This window comes from Scyliorhinus canicula, chromosome 4 (genome assembly GCF_902713615.1).
Source record: "Scyliorhinus canicula chromosome 4, sScyCan1.1, whole genome shotgun sequence".
In the NCBI taxonomy this organism is placed as follows: Eukaryota; Metazoa; Chordata; class Chondrichthyes; order Carcharhiniformes; family Scyliorhinidae; genus Scyliorhinus; species Scyliorhinus canicula.
The window spans coordinates 140,697,467-140,709,592 of NC_052149.1; the positions used below are offsets into that span (position 1 = coordinate 140,697,467).

At 49.1% G+C, this 12,126-nt stretch overlaps 1 protein-coding gene across 1 annotated transcript in view; it reads left to right on the forward strand.

The window, feature by feature from the left end:
• The first annotated feature begins 11,004 nt into the window (after window positions 1-11,004).
• Window positions 11,005-12,126, forward strand: part of rnf145a (ring finger protein 145a) — a 162,679-nt gene continuing 161,557 nt past the window's right edge. Inside the window, exon 1 of the mRNA XM_038795281.1 lies at window positions 11,005-11,209. Within this exon, the coding sequence (XP_038651209.1) occupies window positions 11,005-11,209 (205 nt within the window). The remainder of the gene's footprint in view (window positions 11,210-12,126) is intronic.

A 12,126-nucleotide genomic window follows, 5' to 3' on the forward strand; every position in this document is an offset into this window, starting at 1 on the left:
CCAGCCACAGGGTCAGTGATAGGTTTACACTGCCACCTAGTGGTCGGAGGTTCTCCATAACATTATGTACAAACTTGCTTTATGCATATCATCACATCCTCTTTCCTTTGAAAAATGAAATTATTTGCATACATGAAATAACTTTTTTTACATTTCACTATGATATGCATAACTATTTATGTGTTCAGAATATTTTTTACAGTCTGTCACAAGTTCAGTCTTTCTGGCTTGTGCTTAATCCTCAGAGACCTTCTCAGTATCTGCTGAACTTGCAAAGGTTCTCCATGTTATTCAGTGTTTGTTGCTTGAGTTTGATGCTCTTCATGTATTGATGATAATAATAATCTTTATTGTCACAAGTAGGCAAACATTAACACGGCAATGAAGTTACTGTGAAAAGCCCCTAGTCGCCACATTCTGGCACCTGTTTGGGTACATAGGGAGAATTCAGAATGTCCAATTCACCTAACAGCACGTCTTTCGGGGCTTGTGGGAGGAAACCGGGGTACCCAGAGGAAACACACGCAGACACAGGGAGAATGTGCAGACCCCACACAAACAGTGACCCAAGCTGGTAATCTGAAACTGTTGAGGTGCCTTGATGCCTTCCACCTCAGGCTTCGAAGTTTTACCGTGCGTTGAGCACCAGATGCCAGTAGCTAGCAAGGTTAATAGCAAAGATGTTTTTTTTCCTTATCTCTAGTGGTTTAAATTTTTTCCAACTCAACCTTTGAGTTCTTTGTAAATCATCAACCTTGGTAGTATGTCATGTTCTGTAGACTGGTCAAAGGGAATGATGAACTGCAGAACATCTAGTTTAAATAGTTTATTATGGAACAAATGCGTGATAAAATAACTAGGATAAATAAAATAATAAACTATTAACTCTAATGAACTATTCTTTTTTTTAAAATAAATTTTATTTAAATTTTTCAACAACAAATTTTCTCCCAACAATAAAATAAACAAGGTATAGAAATAGACAAAAAGAAGAACCCCCCCCCCCCCCCCCACCCAATACAAAGCAATAAATTAATAACAATACAAAAAAAAAGAAAGTAGCAAATGAACAGTCGCTAAAACAAACCCCCTTAACAGACCCCTAACCCCCCCCCCCGGGCTGCTGCTGAGATTGATCACCCTCTAACCCTCCGCCAGAAAATTGAGAAAGGGCTGCCACCGCCGGAAGAACCTTTGTACTGACCCCCTCAGGGCAAACTTGACCCTCTCCAGCTTGATGAACCCGGCCATGTTGTTGATCCAGGCCTCCGGGCTCGGGGGCTTTGCGTTCCTCCACTGTAAATGAATCCTACGCCGGGCTACTAGAGACGCAAAGGCCAGGATACCGGCCTCTCTCGCCTCCTGCACTCCCGGCTCTGATGCTACCCCAAAGATCGCGAGCCCCCAGCCCCGTTCCACCCTGGAACCGACCACCTTGGACAAGGTCCCCGCCACCCCCTTCCAAAACCCCTCCAATGCCGGACACGCCCAGAACATGTGGGTGTGGTTCGGCGGGCCTCCCGAACACCTCCCACACCTGTCCTCACCCCCAAAGAACCGGCTCATCCTGGCCCCAGTCATGTGCGTCCTATGCAGCATCTTCAGCTGAATTAAGCTGAGCCGTGCGCAAGAAGAGGACGAGTTCACCCTCCCCAGAGCGTCCGCCCACGTCCCCTCGTCGATCTCCTCCCCTAGCTCCGCCTCCTACTTCGCTTTCAGCTCCTCCACTGAGGCCTTCCCCCCCCCTCCTGCATCACCTGATAGATTGCCGAGATCCTACCCTCACCGACCCACGTCCCCGAGAGCACCCTATCCTGCAACCCCCTTAGGCGGCAGTAGCGGAAACTCCGCCACCTGCCACTTAACAAACGCCCTAATCTGCATATACCTGAAAGTATTCCCAGGGGGGAGACCCCACTTCCCCTCCAACTCCTCTAAAGTCCCCCCTATGCCGCCTCCACTGGCCCCAAATTTTGAGGGAAGCCACCACTAGTGGACTCGTAGAGTACCTTGCCGGGGGGAGTGGGAGCGGGGCCGTCACCAATGCCTCCAAACACGTGCCCACACAGGACGCCACCTCCAACCTCTTCCATGCGGCACCCTCAGCCTCCATCACCCACCTACGAATCATTGCCACATTCGCAGCCCAGTAGTACCCACACAGGTTGGGCAACGCCAAACCACGTACCTCCCTGCCTCGCTCCAGGAATACCCTCCTCACTATCGGGGTCTTCTGCGCCCACACAAACCCGAGAATACTCTTATTGACCCTCCTAAAAAAAGCCTTCGGAATCAATATGGGGAGGAACTGGAAGAGAAACAAAAACCTTGGGAGCACCGTCACCTTAACCGACTGGACCCTACCCACCAAAGAGAGCGGCAGCGCATCCCACCTCCTAAACTCCTCCTCCATCTGTTCCACCAGCCTCGAAAAGTTTAGCCTATGCAGGGCCCCCCAGCTCCTAGCTATCTGGACCCCAAGATATCTAAAGCTCCTCTCTGCCCTCTTCAATGGGAGCTCTCCTATCTCCCTCTCCTGGTCCCCCAGGTGCAGCACGAACAGCTCACTCTTACCCACATTGAGCTTATAGCCCGGAAAATCCCCAAACTCCCCAAGTATCCTCAACACCTCTGGCATCCCCCCCGCCGGTTCTGTGATGTACAACAGTAAATCATCCGCGTACAGCGACAACCGGACTAATGAACTATTCTAGAGCCACTGCAAAATTCTTCTATCTTCCAACATGACCTACTCCCAACTCCCCAGCCACAGGGTCACGTGGTATGTTTACACTATCACCTAGTGGTGGGAGGTCATGCACAATATTATTTACAAACTTGCTTTATCCATACCATCACAGCTGTCTTGAGGCATTGGTACCATTCTCCATATGGGTGGTTAGTGCAGGTACTTGGCCAACACATCTCTAATCAGATCTGAAACCAGCTTGCTCATTAGGGAGGTTGGGCTCAACCAGTGGTGAGAGTGCAGCCAGTGAGAGCTCGGTTTGTTAAAGGTACATAGCAGAGATATGGGCTGATGACTAGCTGGATCAGGAGCTGGTTTGCCCGACTTGAGAATGACAATGACTTTAGCCTCTCTCCAGATTGATGGAATAGCATAATTCACAAGGGTGAAAGAGAAAATGCTGGAAAATCTCAGCAGGTCTGGCAGCATCTGTAGCGAGAGAACGTTTCGAGTCAGATGACTCTTTGTCAAAGCTAACAGACAGAGAAAGTGGGAAATATTTATACTGTGGAGTGAGAATTAAAGATGATGGGTGGGATTCTCCCAATGGGCGGCTAAGTGCCGAAGCTGGAGTAAAAGCGGGAGTGTTTTACTCCGGCTTCGGCGCCCGTTCCGGGTCCCCATTCTGCGGCCCACAAGGGAATAGGAGAAGTTGATCTCCACCCTAACAAGATTCGCCTTTGGGCAATCAATGAGGTGATGACTAAAACATCTACCTCCGCACCCGTTTCCAACCCCGGCTGGTCCGACACCCCAATTATGACCTCCTGAGGGCCCGGGTCCAGTTTCACATGCATCACTTTAGAGATTACCCTAATAACCTACGTCCAGTCATCCTCCAGCTTTGGACAGGACCAAAACATATGAACGTGGTTTGCGGGGGCCCTCCGCAACGCTCACACACATCTTCTAGCCCCTCAAAGAACCGGCTCATCCTTGCCCTTGTAAGGTGCGCTCTATACACCACCTTCAGCTGTATCAGCCCCAACCTTGCACACGAGGTGGAGGCGTTTACCCTCCGGAGCACCTCACACCAGAACCCCTCCCCCATACCCTCTCCCAACTCTTCCTCCCACTTTGCCTTGATCCCTTCCAGTGGTGGTACCTTCTCCTCTTCCAAAATAGCCCCCTAAACCTCCGACAAAACCCCCTTCTCCAGTCCCCCTGTCGTGATCCACCCTATTTTAACTAATCTCATCACTTCAACCTCTGGATCCGTGATCTTGTAGTTTAGGCATAACTCTTCACATTTACTAATTAAATGTGGAAAATACACAAAGGCAAAATGTAGCTGTCAAGAACTGGCCAAGACCATGATGTTGATGTTCTTGTTCTCCGAGAGACAAACATGATGATGAATCCGGTGCCTCCAAGCTCTACTCCTATGACTTTCAAGTTAATTACAGAAATGTCATGTGGTGTGTGGCATTTCAACATACAAACACCACAAGCTGATTGACGTTTCCACCAGGAAGAAATCAAGCACCAATACGCTCTTCATAGCCACTGTGAAGGTTGAGATACAAAAATCACTAACATGTACAAACTGCCTAAGAGGCAGTCCCCTTCCAGTATTATCCATTACCACTCACCCTGAATCCATGCTCGTGATTTCAACCAATGGTACTAAAAAAATACAGATTATCTGGTCATTCTCACATTGCTGTTTGGGAGAGCTTACTGTGAGTAAATTCTTCCAACTTCAAAAGCAATCAAATGACTACAATGTACTCTGGGACATTCTAAGGTTATAAACAGCCCAATAGAAATGCAAGTTCTTTCTTTATTTAAAATAAATGTACAGAATATTTTACCTTTGCAGTTCTGTATAGATGCCCTGTCGCCTTGTTCTTTACAAAAGCAAAATTATTATTTTTCCCAAATGCAGTCTTTTCTTTGTCATCAATGTTTTCCATTAATTTTTTCTCCTCTCCTATTCTCCTGAAGGCATTAACTCCATGCTTGGTTAGAGGGAGAGTCGCAGGTTACAGTGACGGAATATATCACATTCTGTTTTATTACATGAAATTACAAGATTTTACAGCATCCTTTCAGTTATTTTGGGAGATCATTTTGAGATTCCAACTGCTCTTCCATTAAAAGTGAAAATTAATGGTCTTTATTGCTGACCACAGGTTCTGTTCAACTTCCATTACCACATCCAAGTGACCACTGTTCAAGTATAGACTCCTGACACCAAGGGCGTGTCTTAACCAAAATATTTTAAAGTTGGTAGTGAGCGGGAACTGTTGTTCCCGCCACTCAGCCTAGTGAGGCCATTACAGCGATAGAAGGTTAATTGGTCCACTTAACGAGACCCCACTGTATTCACGCTGCAAATCATGGTTCGCCGGCTGATTTGCCCGGGACCACCTCCTCAGCACCCTGCTAACAAATGACAGCAACACTTAAACCGCCCCTGCACTGCCAACCCCACTCGGCTCGCAGCCATGCCACAACGGAGACCAGCCCCACGCTTTGATGACGCCAACCTCGGATGACTGCTAGATGCAGTGGAAGCCACACGAGATACCCTGTTTCCCCGGGTGTCCAGGAGGGTCAACCACAGGACAGTCATCCACTTGGGAGGAAGTGGCAGCGGCTATCTTCTTGGGAAGTGTGAACAGGGGGACTGGCATCCAGTGCCGCAAGAAGGTCAACGACCTCAACCGGTCCGCTCGGGTGAGTTTGCACCGGATACCTAGTAGGAGAGCACAGATGATGCCACCATATTAGTCGCAGCACAGCACAGAGACACACAACTTGGTGGACAAAAGTAGGGGACAGGCTTCTGGAGCACATTCTGGTGAGTGTTATACACCTGCTGATGCACATCAGATGAGGTAGGAATGCTCAGGTGAGACAGCAGTCGAATGACTGCTGGATCCCTGGACCCAGCTGGATCCCAAACAGATGCTGAGCCTCTGGAACAGGTTTACCCGGAGCTGATGTAGACGTTCGGGTGCAGCCGTGAGATTCAGAGGAGGATGGCAGCGACCCTCCAGCAAGTCCATAGCCAATTGGAGGAATCCCAGAGGCTACGGGCACAGGCGATGTTATATGTTTAGCTGCTGTTGTATAAAGAGTCAAAGGTTCTGCTCCTTTTCCACAAACACCTTTAATTTACTTCAACAGACTCTGCACAAAACTCTAACATCATATCACCTGAAACAAAGGCCACCTGAAGCCCCTTTACATATCAGTGTCAATCATTTGATACTTAACATAAATGAGACAACTAATTGGAATGTCTCTCTTAACCCGTTACTTAACAGTCTCCCCTTCCTTGGAGAAAAAAAATAATAAGGTGAAAACAAAATTACAAGAAACTCAAAAACACAAACGCAATTTCCCCCCCCTTTTTTTAATTTTTGGAAGAAATAAACCAGTCACAGAAACAGGCGCCCACCATTAACAATATGCTGCTGCTGCTGCTGACCTCCACTTAACGTTCCGCGAGAAAGTCAAGGAACGATTGCCACCGCCTGGAGAACTCCTGCAAGGACCCTCTTAAGGCAAACTTTATCCTTTCCAAACTTAGAAACCCAGCCATGTCACTGACCCAAGTCTCCACACTTGGGGGTTTTGCGTCCCTTCACATTAACACGAGCCATCTCCGGAGGCAAAGGCCTCTTTCGACTCCTGCACTCCCGGATCTTCTGACACCCCAAATATCGCTATCCCTCAGCTTGGCTTTACCTGAGTGTCCAAGACCTTGGACATAGCCTTTGCAAAGCCTCTCCAAAATCCTGTAAGTGCCGGGCATGCCCAAAACATATGGACATGGTTTGCTGGGCTCCCTGAACACCTCACACACCTGTCCTCCACCCCAAAGAACTTGCTCATTCTCGCCACTGTCATATGCGCCCGGTGCACCACCTTAAACTGAACCGGGCTAAGCCTGGCACAAGATGAGGAGGGATTAACCCTGCCCAGGGCGTCTGCCCACAGGCCCTCATCCAGCTCCTCCTCCCACTTGCCCTTCAGCTCTTCCACCAATGCCTCCTCCGCCTCCTGCAGCTCCTGGTATATGTCCGATACCTTTCCGTCCCCTACCCACATGCCCGAGACCACCCTGTCCTGTATCCTCCGGGCCGGTAGCAGCAGGAATTCCCCCACCTGCTTCCTCACGAAAGCCTGGACCTGCAGGTACCTAAAGGTATTCCCTGGGGGCAACCCAAATTTCTCTTCCAGCGCCCTCAGGTTAGCAAACGTCCTGTCAATAAACAAGTCCCCCATCCTTTTAATACCCGCTCTGTGCCAGCTTAGGAACCCACTGTCTATTCTACCTGGAACGAACCTGTGATTGTTCTGTATCTTAAATATGATTGTTTTTTTTTTTTTTTTTTTTTTATTTTTTTTTTTATAAATTTAGATTAGCCAATTGTTTTTTCTAATTAAGGGGCAATTTAGCGTGGCCAATCCACCTACTCTGCACATTTTTGCGTTGTGGGGGCGAAACCCACGCAGACACGGGGAGAATGTGCAAACTCCACACGGACAGTGACCCAGAGCCGGGATCGAACCTGGGACCTCAGCGCCGTGAGGCGGTTGTGCTAACCACTAGGCCACCGTGCTGCCCTTTAAATATGATTGTTAACTCCCTGTGAGCAATATCCTTCAGCCATGTGGCCGGAGGCCTCCCTGGTCAGTGGGAATTATGGATGGTCAGTGGTGCAGTCGGGCAGGGGTAGGAATTGCCCCCAAAACAGAACCACACAGTCAAGGGGTTGGCATGGCAGACCCGTGGGTGCTGAGGCACCCATGACGTCCCCATCGTCCCCCGAGCCCAGGCCATGGGTGGCCAACCCCCCTGATCCACAACTAACCCCCCCCCCCCCCATGATGGTGGCCCACCCTGACCAAGGCTGAGCCTCTGGGGAGAGTCCCAACCCCTTCGAGCAATGGGGAAGCCCTTGTCGCTTTACAGTGAGCGAAGACGTCTTCTACTAATCGCTGCAGCGTGACCACGTGCTGGGGAGGCAGTTAGATAGGAGATCACTCCCGTTAATTGCATGGAGATTAGGTTTAAGTGATGATTATTGGTTTCTCACCATGCTCAGGCAATCTCCCAATTTCACCAGTGGGAATGGGCCAGTTCGATCGCAAATTGATCAGCACCTGGCGGAATTCTCGATTATGGCCTCCCTCGCGATTTAACAGCCTCATCGTGCTCTTGCTTAAATGCAACACAGCCATTAAATTGCACCTCGAGTGTCAGCTATTTGAGTGTGAAGGGTTCAAAACCAAACTCCATCCTCAGCTCACCTGAAATGCAGACGCATGCACTACCAGCAAGATATGACGAAGGGTCGGAATCCAAACTGATTCATCCCTTGTCCAAACACATGGTGCAGTGACATTGATGCTCTGCTTGAGATTAGCTCACTCAGCAGTCCAAGAATTACATTTGGAATTTTCCTGTTCAGACTGAACATGCTGAATCACTGGAGGAGCAGCAGTGCAGCCTCGTCTCTTGGGTTCAATTGTCTGTCACCCTGTGATACACTCAGCATCATGTTAATCAGAGGACAAGGGAATTTCTCTCATCAATGGAGCACATGTTTCCTGTTGGAACACAATAAACCTGGGTACTTCAAGTGCAAAGAATAGGTTCTACTGCTTTGCTCCATAATCCTGCACGTCATTGAGAGAGATGGGACATTTTGCTACAGTAACGGTGCTATCTCCATGCAAGTTGTTGTCGTATCTGATCTGCTACCCTGGTTGACAGCACAAATGTGGAACAAAACTGGAACCAGTCGACTTTGATGGGTTAATACCAGGGGAACTATTTACACTTCTGTACCCATATCATGTATACTTTATCGTCGGAAATCTATTGTAAACAAATCTTAACTTAATCCTTTAAAAATATTTGCACATGAATTATAAATTGAAGATTTTATTAATTGCATGCATCTACTAATCTGACCAATGCAAACTGTGATTTCTTCAGAAATTAATTTGTTTTCATCCTGACTAAATCAAATTTAAAAGCATAATAGCTTTACTTGTTTCTTATGTCACAATGATGAATGCAGTGCATGAATCTTCTCTGTCCAAATAAATATTTGTAGATTGTGTCTCTTTAAGTAGCAAAACCAGCCATTTGTTTCAAAGACCATAATTAGATTATGTAGCATTAAACACCATGCTAAGTACTGACTAAAGCTTGTGTCCTTTTTTTTTAGTATGCAAAGGAATATTAAAGGGTGATATTCATGATAGGCAGGACTCAGAAGGGTTCCCTGCTGGGTTAAAGAGTTTCAGAGATACAGACTTAATAGTCCGAAAGGCCTCCTTCCGCAAAGTACCGATTCTATGATTCGATACCCCAGCGTGAATAAATATCTATCAGAGGAAATAATAGTGGATCAAACTCTTGATACAGTCAAAAGAGCGAAAAATGTACATAGTGCTGTTCACACATGTCCCTTACAACAAAGTACTTTTGAAATGTAGTCCCTGCTGTAATATCAGAAACATGACAGCCAATGTATGCATGACAAGCCACCAGAAACATAAGTGTACTGGTGACCAGACCACCTGTTTTCATGCTGTTAGCTGAAGGATAAGTCTTGGTCAAGCTTCCACGGTCATTGCCCTTGCAGGTTCTTACAAACAGCATAACGAGAGCACCTGAGAGGGCAGATGGGGACTCGGTTTCGACCTCATCCTAAAGACGGCACCTGGGACAGTGCGGCACCACACTACCAACTCAGTGCTGCACTGGAGGAGGGACAGATAGCCTGAACAGGGAAATAGACAGTAAGAAGTCTTACAACACCAGGCTAAAGTCCAACAGGTTTGTTTCAAATCACTAGCTTTCGGAGCACAGCTCCTTCCTCCGGTGAATGAAGAGGTAAGTTCCAGAAACATATATATGTAGACAAAGTCAAAGATGCAAGACAATGCTTTGAATGCGAGCATGTGCAGGTAATTAATTCTTTACTGATCCAGAGAGAGGGACAATCCCAGGTTAAAGAGGTGTGAATTGTCTCAAGACAGGACAGTTAGTAGGATTTCACAAGTCCAGGCCAGATGGTGGGGGGTGGGGGGGTGAATGTAATGCAAATTGAATCCAAGGTCCCGGTTGAGGCGTACTCGTGTGCGGAACTTGGCCAGAAACTCAGCACCCATGGACCAGGAACATTCCTCGTCACAATGGACGTCTCGGCATTCTACACCATCCGCCATAACGATGGCATTGCTGCAACAGCCTCAGTACTCAACACCAACAACTGCCAATCTGCAACTCATCCACTTCATTCTGGATCACAACGTCTTCACCTTCGACAACAGATTCTTCATCCATCTTTGACTTTGTAGATATGTTTCTGGAACCTACCTCTTCATTCACCTGAGGAAGGAGCAGTCCTCCGAAAGCTAGTGATTCGTAACAAACCTGTTGGACTTTAACCTGGTGTTGTAAGACTTCTTACTGTGCTCACCCCAGTCCAACGCGGGCATCTCCAAATCAGGAAACTAGAACAGCGGCTGCAACAACCACCACCACTTTCACCAGCAGCCGCAGCAGCGCCAAGCTTAACTGGTGAATTCAGCTGACCGACTCCCCCGTTGGACACGCCCCCCTCCTCGACTGGCGCGAGGCGCGCCTCCTGGCGGGGAGGGTGGCAACGCTCTCCACCCCCCAGTCTCCGCGCTTGCGCTTCTCCGCCCCTTCTCACCGCGTGCGCGCGCTCTCTGCCCCTTCCTCCCCCAGTCTCCGCGCACGCGCGCTCTCCTCCCCCATTCTCCGCGCGCGCGCGCTCTCCACCCCTTCCACCCCCAGTCTCCGCGCACGCGCTCCGCCCTTCCACCCTCAGTCTGCACGCGCGCCTTCCGCCCCCTTCAACCCCCACCCCCCCAGTATCCGCGCGCGCGCGCGCTCTCCGCCCCTTCCACCCCCATTCCGCGCGCACGCTCTGCCTCCCTCCGCCCCCACCCACCCACCCCCCCCGGAGGAGCCGGGCTCAGAGCTGGAATAATGGCGGCGGTTTGATGGTTCCGTTTTTTTTGTGCGTCGTTTCCTTTCACTTCAGGAGGAGCCGAATACGAGAGAGACGGGCGGAGACAATTCCCCCTTTGCGGGTTGAAGGAAGGGGGTTTGTGGACTTTGCCGTTTTTGTGAACCACAGGCCCACTCCTCCCTTACAATAACAGAACCATACTCGGCAGTAAGAGACAGAAAATACCGGAGTCTGCCCGATCGCACCGCGCTTTAACTTCTCTGCCGCCCGCCACTCACCTCGATGGCCGGCCTGAGGTTGATCATGAGTGGAGTGAGGGAGAAGCTGGAGGCGGTGCTGAATGTGGCCCTGCGGGTGCCCAGCATCATGGTGCTGGAGATGCTGTACCGGTGGGACGTGAGCTCCTTCTTCCAGCAGATACAGGCCCGGAATAACAACAACCTCCTTTTCCAATACAAATACCTGGCCCTCAACCTCCACTATGTCGGTGAGTGAGTGCATTGGTAAACCTGGGTGGGCTGGGCAATTTTATTTGACCTTGCGTGTGTGTAATAAATACATATATATATATATATATATATGTGCGTGTCTGTATTAAATGTGTGTATACATATTCCCTGTATTATGATTGTGTGTGTGTATTGTGGGTAGGTGTGTGTATTGTATTGTGGTTAGGTGTGTGTGTATTATGGGTGTGTGCGTGTATTGTGGTTAGGTGTGTGTGTATTATGGGTGGGTGTGTGTATTGTGGGTAGGTGTGTGTATTGTGGGTAGGTGTGTGTATTGTGGGTAGGTGTGTGTATTGTGGGTAGGTGTGTGTGTGTGTGTGTATTGTGGGTAGGTGTGTGTGTGTATTGTGGGTAGGTGTGTGTGTGTATTGTGGGTAGGTGTGTGTGTGTGTATTGTGGGTAGGTGTGTGTGTGTGTATTGTGGGTAGGTGTGTGTGTGTGTATTGTGGGTAGGTGTGTGTGTGTATTGTGGGTAGGTGTATGTGTGTGTATTGTGGGTAGGTGTATGTGTGTGTATTGTGGGTAGGTGTATGTGTGTATTGTGGGTAGGTGTATGTGTGTGTATTGTGGGTAGGTGTGTGTATTGTGGGTAGGTGTATGTGTGTGTATTGTGGGTAGGTGTGCTTGCGGGTATTGTGGGCAGGTGTGCGTGCGGGTAGGTATTGTGGGTAGGTGTGCGTGCGGGTAGGTGTGTGTGCGGGTACGTGCGTGGGTATTGTGGGTAGGTGTGGGTACGTGCGCTTGTCTGCGCGCGTGTTGCGCTTGTCTGTGTGTGCACGCGCTGCCTGTGTGTGCGTGTTGCCTGTGTGTGTGCGTGTGTTGCCTGTGTGTGTGTGTGCGCGCGCGCTGCCCATGTGTGTGCGTTGCCCGTGTGTGTGTGCGTTGCCCGTGCGTG